At 38.2% G+C, this 22,919-nt stretch overlaps 1 protein-coding gene across 22 annotated transcripts in view; it reads left to right on the top strand.

The window, feature by feature from the left end:
• Positions 1-22,919, top strand: part of SVIL (supervillin) — a 114,482-nt gene that overhangs the window by 88,546 nt on the left and 3,017 nt on the right. For 16 of the 22 annotated variants that reach the window (XM_031059356.1, XM_031059360.1, XM_031059348.1 and 13 more), the window contains 20 exons: positions 41-118; positions 697-765; positions 6,333-6,483; positions 9,252-9,335; positions 9,418-9,504; positions 10,568-10,745; positions 10,967-11,139; positions 12,376-12,531; positions 13,317-13,453; positions 13,973-14,120; positions 14,248-14,393; positions 15,190-15,365; positions 15,465-15,609; positions 16,047-16,323; positions 17,977-18,128; positions 19,306-19,411; positions 20,226-20,433; positions 21,245-21,378; positions 22,029-22,184; positions 22,589-22,732. In XM_031059356.1, the coding sequence (XP_030915216.1) occupies positions 41-118; positions 697-765; positions 6,333-6,483; positions 9,252-9,335; positions 9,418-9,504; positions 10,568-10,745; positions 10,967-11,139; positions 12,376-12,531; positions 13,317-13,453; positions 13,973-14,120; positions 14,248-14,393; positions 15,190-15,365; positions 15,465-15,609; positions 16,047-16,323; positions 17,977-18,128; positions 19,306-19,411; positions 20,226-20,433; positions 21,245-21,378; positions 22,029-22,184; positions 22,589-22,732 (2,905 nt within the window). The remainder of the gene's footprint in view (positions 1-40; positions 119-696; positions 766-6,332; positions 6,484-9,251; positions 9,336-9,417; positions 9,505-10,567; positions 10,746-10,966; positions 11,140-12,375; positions 12,532-13,316; positions 13,454-13,972; positions 14,121-14,247; positions 14,394-15,189; positions 15,366-15,464; positions 15,610-16,046; positions 16,324-17,976; positions 18,129-19,305; positions 19,412-20,225; positions 20,434-21,244; positions 21,379-22,028; positions 22,185-22,588; positions 22,733-22,919) is intronic. The other 6 variants (XM_031059355.1, XM_031059368.1, XM_031059369.1 and 3 more) reach the window with 2 other exon arrangements.

A 22,919-nucleotide genomic window follows, 5' to 3' on the forward strand; every position in this document is an offset into this window, starting at 1 on the left:
CTTTTCTAATTCCTTTGCTCTGCTTCTGTCCTTGTCATAGGAACCTGTATATGCTTCTACTTACTCTCCTGTTATACCTGCTCTCCATAAATTTCATCCTTTTCTACCTATTAATCAGGTGAGCAAAAGTCTGCGCAATTTAAATGCTCAACAATTTCAAGTAAGGACATTTTACCAGTGTTTTTTAATGTACAAAATTAATAATCCTCTTAACTGATTAACCAGCTCAGTAAATGTAGCTTTAAAAGAACATAATGTTATGCCACTATCGTGTGTACTCTTCCTCAATATACATTGTGCTACTATTTCTCTTATGGTTGCTTTTCTGAAAGTTCTGTATCTGTTTCAGACTGTATTGGTGAGAAAGTAAAGGAAGAAAACATTATTGCATTCATTATAATACTGAAAACTTGTAAGTTGCTTAAAAGGGTGTATAAAAGGAGTAGTATGGAACTACACAGCATTTATTGTAGAATTTTGCTGTGTACCCTGACCTCCTTTTAAGTAATGTGCATGTTCAGTGTGAGACATAACATCATCTAATTTACTGACTGTAAAAGAACTGCTTTTGCTCAGAGGTGACTTTCCCATAGTGCTTTTCCCTAGTTCCTGTGTAAAGGACTTTTTGTCTTGCATGTCCTGCTTCTATTCTCTGACTATCCCATCTTCCTGCTTCTCTCTCTTTCTTCCTTTAAGGTCTGTAGTACTAGTTTGAAAGAATCAAGCTCTCTGATTTCTGATGACCGTCATCCTTGGAGATGGAAGGTGAAATGCTATATAAAATTTCTATTTCATTTTTGGAGGGAGGAGTGAGACAGAAAATTACACTCAGATTGATGATGAACATTCCTGATTTGTGTTTGCTTGGGAAGAGTTCTGCTGCTCCTGCAGTAAATATTAGAGAAGCTTCCTTGTGAAGTGTTCTTCAACGTCTGTACCTCTGCAATTCCATCTTAGACAATTTGAAGAATTAATAGATAATGAGAAATATAAACTTCCTATACCCAGAGCAACATAACAAAGTTCTCTTTGAGCAGTAGAGTACTAGACCTTGATCTGAGCAAACTAGACCTGGTTCATGTGATCAGAGGTAAAAAGTGCAAAGGTAGAAATGGGCAAAGAAACGAGCTGCAGAAAAACTCAAGAAAACATTTTGGAATGTTTTCTTGAAAAAAAAATAATGAGAAATATAAACTTCCTATACCCAGAGCAACATAACAAAGTTCTCTTTGAGCAGTAGAGTACTAGACCTTGATCTGAGCAAACTAGACCTGGTTCATGTGATCAGAGGTAAAAAGTGCAAAGGTAGAAATGGGCAAAGAAACGAGCTGCAGCATGCAGGGAGCTTTCTGACCAGCATGGGTAATGGCAGTGAGTTCAAGGAGCAGATACTGCTGGGCTGGGATGATGAATACAGAAGAGCCTACTGGATATATTAGAAACATTTAGGCGACTCATATTTACCATTTCCACATTCACTTTTATAGCTGGTTTTGAATATGATCTTTTACTGTAAGTTTTTTAAATTAAACATTAAATTTTAGACTATTTTGAAATTTGTTAGTGCTACCTCTTTCCTATAAGCTGTGGATTTAATATAGCTTATTTACTTTGGCTGTGACAGAGTTCACCAGCTTTATGTATCTAGAAGAGAACAATATATTCTAACTTAATAATAACCCTCCAGTAATGACAGGAGGCCTTTTAATGAGCTGTTCATTCCATCTGTCTTAAAAGGAAAACAGCAAAAATAGTGGTCATCTTTCCATTGACTCTGGTGAGCTACATCCTTCTCTCTTAGCAAGCTGCTTCCTTCTAGCACAGTGTCAAGGTACATGCAGATTTGTTTGGGTTTTTTTTCTGGCACAGTTGATCACTTTGTTATTTGCACCAAACATGAGTTGAGTGTGTTCTGTTTTTCTCAAAGCAGTTCTGAACAGAAAGGCATATTTTTGCATGGAGTTTTTCCTCCATGTTGTCTTACATGAAGGCCCATATAAAGTTGCAGAGCAAAACAACACGGAGACTTTTTACCATACTTGAACAACTGTTGGATTCTCCTTATGCTTTTTTGTCTTAGGAGCTTACACTACAGAAGTTACTTGTATTAAAAAACAAATAGATACTTTTTGAATCCTTCTTTTATGTAATTTATAGTATTTGTTTTATAGAACCCCCATTTGAAAAACAGATGGGGTTTTTTTGTGTTCATTCTTAGTTTGGATTCCCCCAGGTAGTGGCAGTCTTGATCTTCTACATAGAAAAACATGAATTATCTTATTTCTTGTATTAAAAAACAACCAACAAAAACAACAAAACCAAACAGCACATCAGCATGCTAACAGACCACTCTTTCTCAGTTCTTGTGACCTAAAGGGGACCTTACTTGGACTGCAAAATTGTAGGAGCATTGCCATTACAATGTGGCCCCTTCCTTAGCATAAACAGGGGAGTGCCTGCCATACCCTCAAGAAATGTGCTGGAAAAGACCAATATCATCATCCAACCTAGCCAAGGTTTCTGTGGGAGAAAGTAATCCCTGTTTCTAACTGTTCTTGCATTGAGTCTGTAAATCCTTCCCAGACTAAAACCAGAATCTTTTAGAAAAACACACAGTCTGAATTCTAAACTGTCAGCCTACAGAAAATTCTTGGCAATATTAAGTAGTTCTTCATATGTTATTATTCTTGCTGTGTTAAATGTAACTCTTAACCCTTTCTTCAGTGAAAATACATACTTATCTGATATAATCTGATGTTAATTAAAAAAAAATTCAAACCTTTCAAAATTGTCATCACCCTGGGTAGAAGCATGGAGTCTGGAAATGGATGAGTTATTCCAGTACAGATTATCTGTTCCAAACAACTTTCCATGAGAGTTTTTGTCTCTCTTCTTTTTCTGTCTTCCCAATTGGCTGGGTTGGAGTTTTTTTTAATAACATTTCTCTTAAAAACCTGGTTTACCAGACTTTTCTGATATAGCTTTTTTTTTTTTTCCAACCATCTATGTGATTATCTCTTCTTTATCTTCATCGTTCTTCTCTATGTTGGTGTCATCATGAGGGTCTTCTCAGGAGATGAGACTGCATCCTTTGTTTTCCATGTTCATGAACGCATTTTGATCAAATTTGGGATGAATCAGATCACTGCATGGCTCTTCCCTGTTTGGTCAGTTAACCAGTTTACAGCCTGTAAGCTGCTCTGATATTTTTATATTCCTCAAAAAAAACTGCCCCAGAATGTCATCTGTGATTAACTCAAATATATTAAAGAAATCAGAGGTAACAGTGTTAATACATTTAATCACACTTGAGCTCATCAAACTTAGCCTTTTGATTAAACCTGTTTTCCATAATGCCATGTGGAATGGCATTAATTACATGCTGGTGATTTGATTCTTCATTGATTGTCTTTGCAGCAGCCTTTCCATGGGTGTCTGGAAGAACCAACAGCTTGTGTGCCCTGTTCCTACATGCTTTAGTTTTACTTCTAAATATTGTCCACATCTGAGCTTTTATCCTATTTATTTTCCTCTTTTCAAAGGCTTTTTTTTGAAATTTGTTCTTGTGTTTTGGGGCATCTCCTTTTCCAGTTTTTTGTCTAAGGTGTCAATGAACACATCCATCTATTTTACACAATAAATTAGAATATTTCATTAAAGTAACCACTTTTTCATTAAAAAAATCGCATTAGAGCTGTTTTATTCCTAAGTTTTTATATGTTATTTTTATTTATTCTTGATATACTAATTTCTGATTTGACTTTTTTGCAGATGCAAATTTGAGGTTCTTCTTTCATATCATAATTTGGGTTTTTAAACTTAGAAATAAAATTTGAACTTAGAAGCTTCTTGAGTTTTAGCTTTCTTAACATATGTTCTCCCAATTAGAATGTGCTTTGACCAGTTAATTCCTCCACAAATGCTCCATGTGGCAATTCTGAAAGCTTTCTAAACTGTTCCCAACTAGCAGGTGGTTTTTTTCTGAAATTTCTTTTGACAGTTGCATTGGCTCATATTAGCTTTCTGGCTATATAAAATTATTATTTATTTAATCATGGCATATAGTTCTGGTTTTCAGCAGAACTGTTAAGGGAAATTAAGTTGATGGGGAATTTCTTGGTGTCTATTTAGTTTATAATTTTTTAGTTTATTTGTTCATTAGTAGATTAAGGTAGGAGTCCTCATGCATTAGGAAGAGATCTAGTATGGAATTTCTCCAAATTGTGTAACATATGTACCCAGTCTGATTTTTTTTTTTTTTTTTTTTTTTTTTTTTTTTGTTAGGAAATCCAAAAATGTTTTGTTATAAGGAACAAATTAAATTTTTTCATTTAAAAAAAAAAAAAAAAAAGAAAAAAAAAAGTCTGTTTCTCCTGTCTGACAGCTGTTTTCTTTTATCCTTTTTATCCTTTGACACAGCTCCAGAATTACTGACAATCTTTCTGGCAATTCATGTGTGTAGTGATTAACTCACATACTTTGTAGGTCTGCATCTTCAGAATTTTCAGTAGCTCTGTAGACTCTGAAGATCTAGGTATTTGCTGGAGACAAAATCCAAAATTAAGACTCCTCTAAGGTTAAAAACCCAAAACCAAATCCACATTATTTTATTTCTTTCTGCCTCTCGCTCACTTCCCTCATAATCATAATGGAAGTCAGCATCCTTACTAAGTTAAAAATATTTGTTTTGTGTATTAAATTTTACTTGTGGCTTCATTAGGTATTTATTAATTTCCTGCCCAGGTCTCCTTTAATATGTTGTTGTGGTATTTTCTACGAACTTTTCATCCCAGAGGTGGCTGTGCTGACAATGGGTAGAGAATGGAAGAAATGAAAGAGACTTCTTCAAGTGTTTTTCTTTAGAGCATTCAGAGACTTTGACAGATGAGGAAATGGTACTGAATAGACTTTTATGTTGTTATTTCTACTGAACATTTTGGAGTTCTAGGGAAAACTCAGAGTATTTAGTCTTGATTATCATGGCTTGCAGTCCTGTTGTCTGGCTGTCCAGCTCTTTTCCTGATAAATGGAGAGCAAGTGTTACTGCAGAAGGCTGCAGAAATAGATGGAACTAGAGGGAAGTAGTGGGGGGCTGTCATGGTCCTAGTCCTTGTACAAACCTTTTCTTGGCTTGTCTTCGTTCTTCTGGCTGATGTCTGCTGATCCTGGTAAATGCTGAAAGCTACAAAATCTCTATATTAGAGTGTCCCCTGCAGTCACAATAGTTTTTATATAAAATGAATTATTTATTTAGTCTGATTGATTTTTAAGAAAATAAAAAAAAACCAATATCTTATTGAAAGGAGAAGAATGTTTATGTTCACAAGCTGGTGCATACTTTTGCATTTTCCTTCTGAGGTTCTCTGACCTAGAATGGTATTAAAGCTTGAGATTTTAATTTGTTTTTTTCAATTCTAGCAGCTAGGTTGTAAAGAAAAATTATGAATAGAATCAACTTGAAAGTAATTCCAGAGCTGACAGTTCCATGCACTAAAAATACTTCTATGTTTGACTTCTATGCAGTGTAATCCCTGAAATGTTGATTGTTTTTAAAGATAACTATATTAAAGTAACAGTCCTTTGGCCTGACCTAGCTACAGCAGAGTATGTAAATTCAGTTTCTTCCCTACCTAAAGTACCATCAGCAATCTGTCTGTGTGAGAAGGGCACTGAGACAGTGCACCTTCTGCTTCTAATCCCTCCAGCTGTTGGCTGCCAACCTCTAAAGCAAGAAAGGAAAGCTAAGGGTGACCTGGGGGGGGAAAGAGGGAGTGGTAGAGATGATCAGTCCTTGGAAAAATATTTAGTAGAGCAAGCTGACTTAAGATCTAAAACGAGCAGCCTCTGGAGACACTGCTAATCCTGCCTGGGGAGCTGAGTTACTGTAAGAGACTGATTAGGAATCACCCACTGAAGTTACACCACTTCTCTGTTTTTCCCTGTGCCACCTGCAGATTTGCACACCTGGAAACAACTGCTCATAGTCAGTAGCGATGTCACCTGTGTAGCAAGTCATGGTTCAAAAGAATACGGCCTGGAAAATTATTTCATACACAGAGTGAATAGTTTGCTTTGAGTAGAGGAGTGCCATCTGCCCTGGCTGGTAGTCTCAAGAAGAGGTAAAAGAGCACAGACCAAAACCTTGTGCTCACAGTGTAATGGGGCAGCAAGACAGTGAAGCACTTCAGGGTCACTAAGTGAGTGTGACTTCGCTGCAGCAGCTTGTTCCCTGCTCCCTTCAACTGCATCTGGCAGCTGAAATGTTCCACCAGTCTTTAGCTATATCTCTAGCAGGTTTTTTAAACATCTCTTTCTTTCTTTCCCCCAAAAAGCAAAGAATGGCAGATAACCAGGAGAGTCAGATGACCATTGAGGAGAGGAAACACCTGATTACAGCTCGAGAAGAAGCCTGGAAGTCCAAGGGAAAAGGAGCAGCCAATGACTCCACACAGTTCACTGTGGCTGGCCGAATGGTAAAAAAAGGTCAGTGATGAAATTATCCCAATATAAATAAGACACCTCTTATCTGTCTAGTCAAAATAAAGTCAAACTAAAGCAATGCAGAAGCAGCATCTGTATTTAGCAAGAGGAAGACTGTTTATCTTCAACTGAATAATTGTGTCATGAGGCTGTTCAGTTTAGTTTCTTGTGGGCGTGGTATTGATCCATTTTGTTCTGCACTGTTGCACTTCCATCCACTTATCACTGGGCTCTGTCTGGCTAGTGGAAATCTACCATTTGTACAGGGATATATGTTTTGGTTTTCCTTCTAATACAACCCACAGGACATAGTTAGATTATTCTTTTTTACTTCCTTTGAAAACCCAGCTGCACTGTCTAGAGAATAGTTGTGAAATCGAGTTGTTTCTGTTGCTGGCATTTCCCCCACTCCTAGGATCACTGGGAATATTTAGCAAACAAGTATTGTTTTTATGGATGCTGTCTTGGACAACAGCTTGAAGTGTTATGTTTGGCTGAAGATTCCCTGTTTCTGCATAAAACCACAGAGTAGGAATGACAAGGGAGCAATGTTGACTTTTTTGGGATCTCTTGAATTCAGTCACTGTTTCCAGATCTAATCATTCTTCTGAAGTGGACAGGAGTCTCTGAAGGCTGCACATGGTAGGAATGCAGCTGTTCACACAGCATGCCTGGGAAGATGATAGCTTTGGGAAGAAGGCACCTAAACTGATCTTTTGTGCTTAATGACTACTAGGTTTTGGGTTGTTACAAGGACTTGGTTATTAAATGCAACAACAATGAGCCTTGAATTAAATTACAACCATTTTAAAAAATCATTGTAGGGCAAGGGCAGTACTTCAACAGGAGTTAATGCTTGCAATCCAAGCCACAATCTGTTGGCAGACAAACAGATAAACAGTATTAGGAATTACCTCTGTTAGTAACGTATTTTAGCTGCTGCTTACATTTTACATAGTTTTACTGCTAGAAATGACAGTTGGTCACTATTTAAAGAGTAAAAGAGTAACCCTTTTTGGAGGGTCACTAAAAAAAACTTTTTAGTTGTCCACAGACCTGCTCTTTGAGTTTTGGGTTTTTGGTTTTTTGTTTTGTTTTTAGGTGGGTTTTTTTTGTTGTTGTTTTTTTGTTTGGTTTTTTTTTGTTTGGTTTTTTTTTTTTTTTTGCAAATGGATTTGTCTTTGTAAAAGAATAGAAGGAAAAAAGAGCATTTGCTCTTCTTAATAAGAAAAATAATTATCTTGAAAGGATCTCTTTAGGTGCTATGATGATTCTTTTGAAGAAGCAAGGTAATGCAATGACAGTGAAATCAATAAAAGTAGCCCAAGTGGGATTTTAGTTAGATGTGTACTGATTTATATCCTGAAAGAATAAATTATCATTATGAGTTTTTAATTTAAGAGATTATGAGAAAGCAATGCAAAATAACATCTTTGTTATATACATGTGCACAGATGCTGTATTTTAATTGCTTCTTATGGCTGAAAATTATCCAGTCCTAATTGGAAGGTGATCCTTTCCTAAGCAGTTCTCCGTGTGGTTTTGTGGATTATGTGCTGGTAGAGCTGCTTAGGAGCCGTGACCTCTTGAGTGTGTCTCGAGGAAGGCTTAACCCACTGACTTAAAACCTGCTGGAATTTTGAGTCTCTTAGGTAACAGAGGAAAAAAATTGCTTTTGGAAAAGCTACCTACTAATATTCCAAATTTAACTTGGAGTTTAACGATTATGACAATTATATTGCTACAACATGCAGTAAAGATAATGGAAACATGTTTAGTATATGTTCCCCCAGCACAGTATTGGTTTAATCTGATCAAAATAATTAAAGGCTTAAACTTACATGGTTCAGTAATAAGTAAACTATGGCTAAGTGGAAAATAGATAATAGAGAACAGTGTAAATGTCTGTTTCTCTATTTACTGAAAGTCTAGGCAGCAAAAGTTAATAGGTGCAATTGTTTGCCTCAGTATGCTTTTCTACCTAATAAAACCCACAACTTCTATAGAGTGCAGTTCTCTTACTAGAGCAGTGTAGATTCACATGAAAACTGAAACTAAAAAATTCATCCTCATTTTACCCATTGGGTCCAGAATTAATTGCTTTATGATAGTTACTGAAAAGGATGGAGGAGAGTACAACAAAAGGAGAGCATAGTGCTTGATGTGGTAGAGATTCTAACTTCCATTTCTAATTCAATTTCCATGTGTACTTAAAAACCCAACAGGGCCCAAGAGCTACTGTGAAATCCAGGGACAGCATTCACAAGTCAGATGCACCCTGTTACATGTATTCATAGAGATGTTCTTAAATTTTAAAAAGGGAGTAACAGAGTGGTAGAGGTGAAGGTGCCTAGCAAGATCATGGTGACTTCCCTGCTAAACTTATCTTTTTTTTCAGAACACTTCAATGTTTATAAAATGTAGCTTGTGGTACAACTGAAGCCCAAAATGTAGACCAAATGAAATGCTGCTACCTTGAAAAGGAGCAAAATTAATATATTCCAGAGACAGTCTATATCTTGTGTTAGCTTGCTAAGAAACACTCGGAAATGAAGCTTTGTTCTTGTGAATGGGGTGGTTTCTGAGGCTACTGCTGATTCAAGGAGCAGGCAGGGCCCTCTGCCTTCTCTAATACAATGGCTGGGGAAGTGTGCTGGCCTGTAGGAAGTAGCCAGGCTCATCTGCCTTCCCCAAATAGCTTCTCTGTCGTCACTGTTGGAAGGGCAGGCTGACTCATGGCTGCATTTCCTATGTTCTGTGTCCCTGTGCAGGCCTGGCTTCTCCAAGTGCACTGACACCAGCAGCATCCCCTTTCCGGCAGAAGTCTACCACTCCAGTTACAAAGCCCTTGGAAGGTAAGGAAGAAAAATGGCTGCAATATGTTCAGGCTTATTTACTTCCTGTCAATTAACAGGTTTTGCTTTCTGCTTTGCTTAGAAATTGAAGCCAGGCCTGATATGCAGTTGGAATCAGATATGAAGCTTGACAAGTTGGAGTCATTCTTGGGAAGGCTGAATAACAAAGGTTGGTAGAGTTATGAAGGGTGACAGCATATCCACCCTCTGACTTTAGTAAATTGATTAAAGTGCCCCTTAGTTGAAATATCTGGTAGCAGAAACCTCAGTAACTGCTCAGACTGCAGTTACTGATAATTTTATTTTTGTGATTCAGTCTTTGCTAAATTTTAAGAAAAGGCTTTTGCAATTGTCTTACAAGTGTACAGTAGAATAAATCACATATGCCTAAATAACTTTCTTAATTCTCTAGGAACAAGGATGTGGACATCCTTCTGTAGGGCAGAATTTCCTAAGAGCACACAGCCAGTCTGAACCATATTGCCGTATACAGTGAAACATCTTTAAATGTAGTTGAGTCCTATTAAAATCAAAATAGGATACTAAGCTGCTCCCAAGCACAATTCATTCATTTTCCTGCTTTTTTGAAAATTGACTCTCTGTAGCAGCTCATCATCTTCCCTGCACAGCCTGTTGGCTACTTAAGAAGCTCTCTAGAGTTGTCTGATGTTTCCATCTCATATGTCTGTCCTCCATTTGTAAGACAAAAATCTTTATTACATCTTTATGTTATTTGTAGTGTAACAGATACCATAAACAAATGTATTCACATTTCAGTACAGGAGACACTAGCATAGGATAATAACTGTGCCACACTCACTAGTCTGATGTAGTGACTTTTCCCCTTGTGATTCTAGATCTTCTCAAAGGCAGGAATTACACAGTTGGAGGCAAGATGGAATATACAAAACCCTAAAATGCTTACATCATCTACTATAGCAACTTATTTATAGTGCCCAAGTTTTCATTTAGCCTTATTTCCCTACCCTTTTGTATAACGATTATTGCATATGAGTTGCAGTTACACTGTTTTAATATTCTTTATCAACACACTTTGCTACCATCAATTAAAAAAAGACTAACAGGGAAAAAAACCCAAACAAAAACCAAACTACTACCACCAAACAAAAAAAAAATTACCCAGGCAACTACCAAACAAGCCATGTTTACCTTTTCTAGAGCCATAAACTCTAGTATGGTTATTTACTGGGTGAGACGTTTTCTTCCTGCAGTTGCTGGGATGCAAGAGACAGTGCTGACAGTTACAGGAAGATCTGTGAAAGAGGTGATGAAGCTGGATGATGATGAAACATTTTCCAAATTTTATCGCCATGTGGATTTCCCTTCCTCCTCAGTGCCTTTGGACCTTGATGAGGACTTTGATGCCATCTTTGATCCTTATGCACCAAAGTAAGAATTACCTTTTCCCCATTGTTTTGAATGCTGACACAAGGGCACTGTTCAAAATGTTCAGCTCTAAGTCCTCTTGTAGGTATCTTAGTACTGGGCACATCCATCTCTTCTGAAATCATGCTCCTGCCTGAATTGAGGAACTGATCCTGATTTCTTGTCGTTAGATGATTCTGACTAGAAAAATTACCTGATGATTATAAACACTACTTGTTTTTCAGGTTGACATCTTCTGTAGCAGAGCACAAACGTGCAGTTAGGCCCACACGCAGAGTCCAGTCCTCAAGAAACCCCCTGAAAATGCTTGCAGCAAGACAAGATATTCTTCATGAATATACTGAACAAAGACTGAATGTTGCCTTCATGGAGTCAAAGAGAATGAAAGTAGAAAAAAGTAAGCTAGCAGGATGATTTGTACAAGACACCATCTTGCCTTTGTAATTAAAAAAGAAAAAAAAATCCCAATGCAAAAAAATGGAACTGAAGGAATGGAATGGATTCTCTGAGTGGCAGTAAATTAATTGAAGTGTAAAGTGAAATGTAGACTGCATAGGAGACCTGGAGAGAAGGGTGTGATTTCCTCAAGGAAAGCTACCTATAGCCACATCCTGTACACAGATTTAATTATTTATTTTTAGCACAGTCACTTTGTGCAGAGAGAGCCACAATGCCTGCAGGGTGAGCAGGGTGAGGACAGGAGATCAAGGAAAGCAGATCCAACCTCGTCATGCTGGGGTGAGAGCTGGCAAGAGTAGATGAATTTTTGTTCAGATCCACTGGCCTCAATTTTGGGTCCTAATTTTCTCTCAGAAAGTGGAATTAACCTTCTTTGACTCCTTCTGATTAATTTCCATAAAGGATCAGTGCTTTGTGGCAGGGCTTACAAGGTGTTTTACTTGTGAATTTGCTTTTTCCTGACAACCAGACGGACAGCAAAGACATCATTGTAAAATTTATTCAAAGATTTGTCCAACCACTCCTACATTTTGGGGTACCAGTTTTCCTTACTACACTTGAGTAAAGGAAGATCATCTTTAACTATTGATTATATTGATGAAAACACTAACTATATATGTAATACTTTGTTGCCATCTCATGAGAAGGATTTCCATGAGTTATAAATTCAAAAAGTGTCTTGTCTTTGGTTGAGCAATAAACAAAAGTAACCAAGAAACAGGGCTGTAAGTTTACAATAAAACATGGCTAGGACTTTGAAATGTAAATGGATGTTGCATCACACTGTCTCAGCCAAATTTTAAGGCAATTACAGTTAATTAGCTTTGTCTCTGTGATGTCCTTTATTATTAATTACTTAAAAGGCATTGAAGATCTGCACAGTACTTCACAAAACATTGGGTAGGATGGTTCCTAGCAAAGCTGGTATTCATACCAAATAGCATAATTCTGACACTGACAGTGTACTCTTGGATATCTAGAAATTAAGATAATCCTAAACCCACAAATCTTTGGGGTAGTTGTTAGTCTGCCTTTACTGTTGCTATGGAGAAGAAGAAAAACTGGAAATAATGGGCAGAAATTATTTTCTTAATGCAACAACTAATATATATATATATTTTTTTTTTTTTTTTACATCTGTCTGTCTTTCCTCCAATTTCTTTTTATGTACAAGTGTCTACAAATTCAAATTTCTCAGAAGTAGCACTTGCTGGCCTGGCAAGCAAAGAGAACTTCAGCAACATTAGCCTGCGGAGTGTTAATCTAACAGAGCAAAACTCTAACAACAGTGCTGTGCCATACAAGAAGCTAATGCTCCTGCAAATTAAAGGTATGCTGGAACTGCTTTTACTTTACATAAATAATAGGCTGAATGTAACATGTGGGAGTTGCTACCACATTTAGATGCTTAGCATGTTCAAAATCTTCAGGATCCCAAAACCTGAAAAAATAAGCGGTAATTGTGTAAAAAAAGTTAAACCTTACAAATGAGTTTGCATTGGTCCACTGGTCTGTGTTTCCTAAAGAGAAAACAGAATATTTCAATATGCAGAATATTTCAGAATATTTCAATATAAATTCTGTCTATCCCCTGTGGAAATTTTTTAACTGTCCTGTTCTTCCAGTGCTCAATATAATTTGGAAATGATGTGACAGTGCTCTTGCTCCACTTCCCCTTACAGTGCATAGTAACATATCTGATTCTGCAAATAGCTAGGTTTTGGAAAGCAAAATTTTTAAAATTCTTAAATTTTTAAAACTTTTTACTGCCTACGGAAATTGTGCTATGACTTCACTTAAGCAAATGTAAAAGGTTCTGGAATTTTGCTGCTGTCTGCCATTTACTTAATTCATTTCTTTCCAGAAGGACACAGAGTTGTTAAAGCAAGAACAGGAAATAATAGAAATATTAGTTGATAGGAGACAACATTTATTTTGTTTCCTGTGAGTAAACTTTTTTCCACAGTAGTAGTCTTTGAATTATTCTTAAACAGTCTGTTTCCACATATTTTGCTAAATGTGCTGGGATTGTTTGTGTTTCATTCAAAACAAATTAGATCGTGGCATTTGATAGTAGTAGCTGAAGGAATATAATTAGCTTTGTTTTCTCATTAGGAAGAAGACATGTTCAAACAAGATTAGTTGAACCAAGAGCCTCATCACTGAACAGCGGAGACTGTTTCCTGTTGTTAACTCCACATTTATGTTTCTTGTGGGTAGGAGAGTTTGCAAATGTCATAGAAAAAGCAAAGGTCAGTACTGTTGTGAGGTTTTATTTATTATTTATTTTTAGAACCTTTGCAGTATATGTCTCTGATAAAATTGAGCCTTAGTGCCAATTCTCTCAAAAAGTGGCATGTAACTGATAGTCTGTGACAGAGAGATATGCAGGATTCCTGAAAATATGTTTTAGGTCGTGCACTGAATGAAAGCTGGCATTTGTGAAGGAGTGTGTAGTTTGTGAAGCTGCAAGAGAAAAAAGGATATCCTCAGGATACAGACTAACCTAAAAAAAAAATTAGTCTGAATTGCAGGATGTCCTTTTCATCCCCATGTCCACTGAGATCAGTCTTGCTTTAAGGCAAATGAAAGAATGAATGCATTTATGTAAAATTTTTTTCTAGTGTCTATTTATTTAGTGCAATAAATAATAACAATTTCTTATGCTATTTGCTGTATTATATCTCATTTGCCTTCTCACTGAGCAAGAATATTGCACAAGTATTCCAAAGACTTAAGCAATCCTGTTCAGATAACTGTTAATCTCTTAGGCTTCAGAACTTGCAACTTTAATTCAGACAAAGAGGGAACTTGGCTGTAGAGCTTCTTATATACAGACTATAGAAGAAGGAATAAATACCCATACCCACGCAGCCAAAGACTTCTGGAAACTCCTTGGTGGACAGACAAATTACCAGTGTAAGCATTGTTATAGTTACAGTATCTGATGCTCTACCACAATAAAATAGTAGAGTTGGTTCTCTTTAGTAAAGATAGATGGAGTTAATTTTTTTTTGTTGTTATTTTTAACAATCTTTCCCTTAAGCTGCTGGAAGTCCTGAAGAAGACGAAATGTACGAAGCCGCAATAATAGAAACAAATTGCATTTACCGCCTCGTAGAGGATAAACTCATTCCTGAGGATGACTACTGGGGAAAGGTGCCAAAATGTACCCTGCTACAACCAAAAGAGGTATTGTGCCACTAACTGTTCCTGTGGTAAGTGCAGGAACATGCAACTGGTAACGCCTTGCAGTAACTGCAAATGCTTGTGGAGAGGATCGCTGAAAACTGTGTCCTCTGTGTTTCTGAAAGGTTTCTGCACACTTTGCCGTCTAGAGTGTGCTGCAAGGTCTCAAGAAATTATTATTCACATTATCTTCAAAGTAAAATACAATTTTAGGAAGTGTAAATATTTTCTGTCAACAGTGCCTTACCCCAGAGTCATGAAGCACAAAACAAGTAGCACTTTGGAAAAACAAAACAAAATAAAACCTGCTTTTATTTCTATCCCTAGCTGACTTTTCCAACAACCATTTCAGGTTTCTAAAATGAGGACATGATGCATTTTCTTGAAAGTATTGAAGTCACTGCCTTTTTGCCTATATTGTAAGTTCTGTTAGCCTTCCCTGGCTGTAGGACAAGGCATAGGTCTAAATGTCAGAGAAAGCTGCTGAAACTGGACAGCTATCATTCATTCAAAAGAACCAGATTTTTAGCAGTAAGAGCTCTCTAATCTGCTAGTGACTTCAGCCACCTAATGTACCTCAGAGCATTCCCCCTGCTTGCTTCCAGTCATCGTCAAAAACTGGACATCACAATGCAGACCACTGGCCTGTCCTTACTTGCATTGCAGTGCTCCTTGTTACTGTCACTGCAGAAACTCATATTTGGAGGAGTTTCTGTTCAGCACAAGGAAACTGGAGGATCAGGGTATCACCTAACCTAATAGTAGGTCGATTTTTTTTGTTGTTTGGTTTTGATTTTAGGTGCTGGTGTTTGATTTTGGCAGTGAAGTATATGTATGGCATGGAAAAGAAGTTACTTTAGCACAAAGAAAAGTGGCATTCCAGCTGGCAAAACACTTGTGGAATGGCACCTTTGACTACTCCAATTGTGATATAAATCCTCTGGACCCCGGAGAATGCAATCCCCTCATACCCAGGTATTGTAACTCAAATTAGTCTCATTGCAGATACATAGTTTTCTTGCCCTCTTTTCACAGTGTTTATTTTGATTCTGTATCTTTTCTTCCCTTGCACAGAAAGGGACAAGGACGCCCAGACTGGGCTGTATTTGGCAGACTCACAGAACATAACGAAACAATACTGTTCAAAGAAAAATTTCTTGATTGGACAGAACTGAAGAAACTCAATGAGAAGAATTCTAGTGAATCCCTTCACCAGAAGGTGCATATAATAAGCATGCTAGGTATTTCAAACTAGATGGCTTAGTTGGGATGGTAGCCAGGGAAGCTCGTGCTCAAGGATCAAGAGGGCATTTTTTATCTTGTGGGCTTTGACCTAGGGTCAGAACATCACCTCCTACAGTGAACCCACAGAGTTGTTTTATATTATTGTTATTTATAGATTACAATATAACTATATCTTATGTGTTGTTTATATATTATATTTTATTATTATTATTATTACTACTACTACTACTATTAATATGTGAGCCAGGCAGCTCAGTGAATACTGCTGAGGTGGCTCTGACAGGGCTTCAAATGATGACAAGATACTAAAGTACTGAAATATGCAGAAGTCAAAATGTTTGACTGGAACTGTGGGGCAAGGAGAAAAAAATGCTGTGCTCAAAGAAATCCCTTCTCTGTGTTTTCTGACAGGAAGAATCCAGATCTGACTCTAAACCATATGATGTCATGCTAATGGTAGCTGTGCCTCAAACAACTGTGGGCACAGTCTTGGATGGAATGAATATTGGCCGGGGTTATGGACTGGTAGAAGGAGAAGATGGAAGGCAGTTTGAAATTATCACTGCCTCTGTGGATGTCTGGCATATCCTGGAATTCGACTATAGTAGACTGCCTAAGCAAAGCATAGGGCAGTTCCACGAGGGAGACACATATGTGGTGAAGTGGAAGTACATGGTGAGCACTACAGGTTAGTGAACAATTCCATTTCATCTTGCTGAAACATGCAGAAATGCAGCTGAAACTCTGCTGTTAGTGGTGGCATCCAGACCTAGATTTCCATGGATGTGAGACAGTTTGAAAGGTTAGGGATGCTAATTTCGCCTTTCTAGGTCATTAAAATGTAAAGTTTAGTATTTTGTTTAAAAGAAAGCAGTAGAAAATAAAGAAGTTGTAGTTATTTTTGGTACACCAGATGTAATGCTTCCATCTCTGCTTTTACCCACCATTGGTGGTGTACATGTTCACAGGACAGTTCATTAAGCCCATAGCTTAACACCAAAATAGTTAGGCAGCTGGACTAATGGCAGTGGTCTGAATGTCTCGCAGAAGAGGTAGGCTTAGCAACAAGAAAAACCTTTGCTAGTTATGGAGATCAGTAACAATGACAGGAAAAGCTCTTGCCAGCTCATTGCCCTTGCTATCCCTTCTGCTGTTGCTGGAAACCCTTTGATCTGGATTTGAGCTCAGCAGTGTTCTTTCTGACAAAGAGCTTGAGAGCAGCAGGCAAAGCCTGAGAACCAGTCAGCTCAATAAGCCCACTGGAACTCTCCCTTCTGGCACTAAATTAAGAATAGGTGGTTTTTGTGGTAAGTTAAAAACAAATAGTCTAAAACTGATTGTTCCAAATAGAGTTTATTAAAGTCAGTTGAAAGCACATAACAGTTATACAGCTTCAGGCTTTTAGCCAAAAAAATGTAGGTAGGTCTTAGTCAGGATCATTGAGATCAGATACTGGCAAATCCAAGAAAAATACGAAAGCTTGTAAGTCTTGGGAGAAGTGGGTAACACTAGTACTGAACTGTAAACAGACTTCTAATCCAAATGGATGAAAACATATTCCATCACTCCAAAACAAAATAAATTTTTATGTAGGAGGCAGTACTTTTATGGGCTGAATGTACAGATAAGAATGAAACCCATAAATTTTAAAGTAAGTAGTGTTTTGAGTATTCTCAACTTGAAAAAAACAGGATGCTTTCTCCTAAGTGTTTCACTTGGATGCTGCTCAGTACTGCTGGAATCAAGGCAGATGTTTTAACATGTTTTTTTCAAATCTGTTTTAAAACTCTTGGGTTTTTTAAAATCTTTGATTTCATTCTAACTGTTTATTCTCTATTCACTGTAAAGACTGCAATATTTTGTAAGTGGTTGTGTTGTGAATTTCACTTGCTGTAAACATTATTTGCTTATCATAACAAGTAAATGCCGACTCTTAAGGAGAAAAAGAAAGCAGCTCCTCTCCTGCTGCCAAAGAACAGTGTGTAATGTGGAAAATCAGCCATAATGCACTCTTCTGCTAACATTACTGGACATGCCATTTCACATGCAAATTGGCTCAAATGCTGTCAGTTATGTTTCTCCAGATAGTAACAGGTCTTTCTACATCTCTTTCTCCAGCCAACACAGGCATCTCTGCCTGTGGGCTTACATCCACCTGAGGAGACAATGCCAGCTCTGCATGGGAACACTCTGGCTTGGAGACTTAATGTTCCTCCAATTGCACATTTTTTCTTTCCGGTTCTGGATGGGATAGTGCTGAGCTGGCAGATGAGATGAAACCATGTGCTGTTTAAACCTATAGCCAGAATATTTTCTTCAGCATGTGCTCTCTGTTTCACAGTTGGAAGCAGACAAAAAGGAGAGCAACAAGTACGGGCTGTTGGAAAAGAGAAATGTGTGTATTTCTTTTGGCAAGGAAGGCACTCCACAGTGAGTGAGAAAGGAACATCAGCACTCATGACAGTGGAACTTGATGAAGAGAGAGGAGCACAGGTGAGCTTCCTAGATGGCCAACCTGGTAAGATCTGCCTGTCTGGGTAGCCATGAACAGTAAACAAGAATCATCTTTGCCTCCTCCCTTTCTGTAAACGTGTTCTTGCCATTACACATAGTCAGACCTCAGAATTACTTTTGACATTATTCCAATTGCCAGAGACACGTAAGCTCCTTTATGGATTGTCATTTCCAAATACTGCTTCTAAGGATATTTCTGAAAAAGGCTGAAGGAGAAGGTCTTTTCTGCCTTCCCTGCAGGAATAGATGAAGCATAATTGCACAGATTCATGCCATCCTTTCAAGTGCATGTTCAGATAGCAGGACTGTCTTCCTAGTGCTAAGGAGAAGCACTTTTTGCAGGCCAAGGCAAAAAAATACTTCGGAAATTTTGAATTTGCTTACTCTGTAATTACATCTTAATTGCATTGTTTGCAGACATTCTAGCAAATGCAGTTTGAAGCTGAGAGGACAGGCTAATTTGCTTTGTCTTTAGGCAGACTTGGGCTTTGCTATGGCTTCACTGTTACCATCATGCAAGATGGATGGTTTAAAGTTAGTTTCTCTACCTTGATCCTGCTTTAATTAGTTTTTTAACAGCAGCATAGAAATGACCAGCAAGACAGGACTTCATAGAGGAGAGAAATAGAAGGGCCCTTGATCAAGAGTGTGAGAGTCTCTGCAACATAGCTGATTTAGGAATTGGCTATATCAGTTTCATACTCCTTATGCAATGTTTAGTGAACAAAGAACATGCATGTTATCACAGAAACCAGTTTTATAGCAAATTTTGAACCTACTTCAGTTCCTATGTTGTCTCCATAATGGTTTCGGTGAACATTGGTCAAGATGGACAGGTTTTGTAAATATTCATAAAATTCAAAAAATGGTGAGTTTAAACCAATTTAAATTAAAGTTCATTTGGTATTCTATTATCCTCTGAAACTCAGTTGTTGGATTCCAGCTAGAGTCTTTTAATATGCAGGCCACATATGGAACCCATTGCATGCTGATATATGGTAATTTAAACAATAGTCAGCAGTTGTAAAGTAGAAGGAAAGCCATCTTTGTGGGTGGCCATAACTATATAATTTTTAATAATCCATGGAGACCAGTTTTCCTGAGTCTGTATAGTTCCTTTATTTTTTTAATGAAGAGTGGTGCTTTCAATTTCCAGGTACAAGTGCTTCAAGGGAAGGAGCCACCATGCTTCTTACAGTGTTTCCAAGGAGGAATGATTGTGCATGCTGGAAGAAGGGAAGAGGAAGAAGAAAATGCACAAAGTAAATTATTGTTAGTTAAGAGTTTCTGCCCCCAAATCCTTTTTTAGCTGTTGTGGAGAGCTTTGTATTCAGTCTCAACTACCCTACTCTGTAGAAAAGAAAAATGAATGCCATGAAACTCTTGAGACAGCTTTGCAATGCTTTGTTTCAAGGTAGCCTTTTTCTTCTTTGAGCAGGGAATGGATTTTGTCACCCTAGAGCATGTTGACTTGATTGTATTGATGCACATATAATTTTTTTTAGTTTGATTTTACTTAAGCCAAGTGCCCATTTGCTTTAAAGTGTGTTCTTTTCTACACAGTCTGGGGAAGAAGAGTGTCTTTATGAGTAGTTCTTCTGCTCCAAAGAAAGCTCTAAGCTTTTATTACCAATCATTGCTTTTTGTAACATATTCCTTGAATGCAGAAGGAGAATTTCAGTGGAAGTGTAGCTTGGAGATGCTTCAGTTTTCACTTGACGGTGACCTTATGTTCCTAAGGTGCAGAGGGGAAGAGGAGCTGAATAGGAGGAATACTGTGTTTGTTTCCCTTCTTCACCATATGAAACAGCAGAACTTGACTCTTCTGCTCTGTTAAGCTCTTAAGCTCTCAGTACTTGTGCTCTTGTAGCAAGGTTTTAGAAGGCATCTTTCTGCACAGGGTTTCTGAAGTAATTTTAGCCAAACCCGGTGCTTAGCTAGTTCATTCTGTCACAATGTAGGCATGCAGTAGGTGAAATTCATCCAGTATGAGAACAACTGTTCCAGAGCAGAGGTTTTTAATTTTCAGTCCCATGTGATTTTATAATAGTGCTGCTCTGTTCCTGTCTGCTCCAGGTGATTGGAGGCTTTATTGTGTGCGAGGAGAAGTTCCCAATGAAGGAAACTTACTTGAAGTAGCATGTCACTGCAGCAGCCTGCGTTCCAGGACATCCATGATTGTCCTCAATATCAACAAAGCTCTCATCTACCTGTGGCATGGCTGCAAAGCACAGGCTCACACCAAGGATGTAGGAAGAACAGCAGCCAATAAAATAAAAGAACAGTGAGTGTCTGATCTATGTTTTGGAGATGATTATACAGACTACCAATTTACTTGAAGTAGTCTTACGCAAAGAAAATTTGAAATAAATAAAGTTGTCTTCTAAGTACAGATGCAGCGTGTGCATGCCTTGTCAAGAGGAGGAGTGAAGGTTGGTTGGTTTGGTGGAGTGGAGAAAACTCATATCCTGTAATTGCTTTCACTGGAGGTCAAATGCATTTATTAATAAACTCATAAAATGGTTGGAAGGGACCTTAAAAATCACCTAACTCCAATCGCCCTGCCATGGGCAGAGATACCTTCCACTAGACCAGATAGCTCAAAGCCCCATGCAACCTGGCCTTGAACCCTTCCAGGGACTGGGCACCCACATTCTTCCTACTGTACTAATTACAATAAAAACAAAGTCATTTTCCATTTTGAGTGAGATGTTAAACATCTGAATAGCAAATTAAAGGGCATTTGATAGGAGGATTAGAATCCAGCCTTGTGAGTAAGGAAGGGGAAATTAACTTGGGAAAGCATGCAAGGAGGACAGCAGCCATTACAAAAGCAGGCAGCGACAATCCCTACTGAGAACTCCTGTGAGCATCCCTTTCACTCTGGGAATGGGATCCAAATGCTACAAGATTAGCTGTTGAAATTCCCTGTCTTGTTTTTGGATAATTTTTTCAAAGTGCTTGTGTTGGCCTGAAGTGTGCAACAAGCCTATAGGGTACTTTTGGGGTCCACTAATGCGGGTGGCCAGCAGGTTTGTGTTTGTTGTGTTTGGGGCAGGAACAATATGAGTCCACTCTTTCTTTGTGTGTTATAGGTGTCCACTGGAGGCAGGGCTGCACAGCAGCAGCAAGGTGACGATTCATGAATGTGATGAAGGGTCAGAGCCCCTGGGATTCTGGGACGCTTTGGGGAGGAGAGATCGGAAGGCCTATGACTGCATGTTGCAAGGTAGATCTGCCTTCCTGGATTTGGCACTCACATTTTACTCTACTCGTCTACGGTGTCGTCAGACTTAATGTAAAGTTTTTGAAGAATTTTTTGGTAGTTGAGTTCTTCAGAGAAATGCTTCCAAAAATCTTACTTAATACTTCTAGAAGGAAAGTACTGGAAAAACCAAGTGTTTCATTTTGTTCTCCCCTGCTTCTGCTGCCCCTCTGTATTCAGGCAGCACATAGCAATAGTTAACACTGTTACAAATATATTTTGCTTCTCTTCTGAAGGGATTTAAGAGGCAGTTCTGCTCACATTCCCATCCAGCCTTTGCTTTGAAACTGCCAACAAAGGTAGCAGGGGAATTGATTTACCAAGTGGAAAATTTGTCAGCTAACTCTGCGATGGGCTTGCCTCACTTAAGCTGCAGAACAGCGGGTCATGCAATGGCTGATAGTAACTAACCAGGATCAGATTCAGACTGATGGCAGCCAGCCCCTCAGCTCGACTTTTTACAGCTGTTGCTAGTCCCTCAAGACGTCTGGTTGTCTTTCCTGATTATTCAAAACCCAGGAAATTTACAGTCATTTTTAAAGTGAATTGTTGGTTTTTACAATTAAGTCTTAACATTTTTTGTTGTGACTCTTCTTAATTTTTGTTCTTTAAAGATCCTGGAAAGTTTAATTTCACACCCCGCCTGTTCAGCCTCAGTAGTTCATCAGGAGAATTCTCAGCCACTGAGTATGTTTACCCTTCAAGAGACCCTGCTGTCATCAATTCCATGCCATTCTTGCAAGAGGATCTTTACACTGCCCCACAGCCAGGTATGTGCTTTAAAATACTTAAGTAACAAGAAAACAGATGACTGTATCCTGCATTGGGCAATGTCTTAGTAATTGTAAGCACTTCTAACTTGATATATCACAGGCAAATGTGTGCATGTGATGCTTATACAGTACTAAGCAGTAACAGTAATTTTTCCATGATGAAGATGCTGAGAAATAATCAAGTGTATGTATGTATGCCAGAAACTTGCTGTAAAAATACATTGCTTATATCAGAGAATCAAAGTCCAGCTGAAGTTTAGCTGGATAATTAACAAAGGAATTGGTAAGATGTGAAATGATCCTGTTGTGATGCTGGCAAGCACATAAGACTGGGGTTCTTCAGGGGATTACAAAAACTAGTAAGTGGCTAATGATGGATTTGTTATTTTCTGACTGTGTAGCACTCTTCCTTGTTGACAATCACCATGAAGTGTACCTGTGGCAAGGCTGGTGGCCTGTGGAGAACAAAATCACTGGATCAGCTCGAATCAGGTGGGCTACAGACAGGAAATGCGCCATGGAGACGGTGCTGCGGTACTGCAAAGGTAACAGACTGCTGTGCCTGCTCTGAGTGTGTCACACCTGTCCATGCCTTCTGTCCTGAGCTGAAAGGTGCTCCCTCAATGTTATCAATAAACATCAGTTCATTTGAAGATACAATCCCCACTCTTTCTTAGCAAACCATTTGTCTAGTAACAGCGTTGTTCCCAAATTGCCAAGATATTCTACTGA

Source organism: Geospiza fortis, unplaced genomic scaffold, assembly GCF_000277835.1.
Source record: "Geospiza fortis unplaced genomic scaffold, GeoFor_1.0 scaffold75, whole genome shotgun sequence".
In the NCBI taxonomy this organism is placed as follows: Eukaryota; Metazoa; Chordata; class Aves; order Passeriformes; family Thraupidae; genus Geospiza; species Geospiza fortis.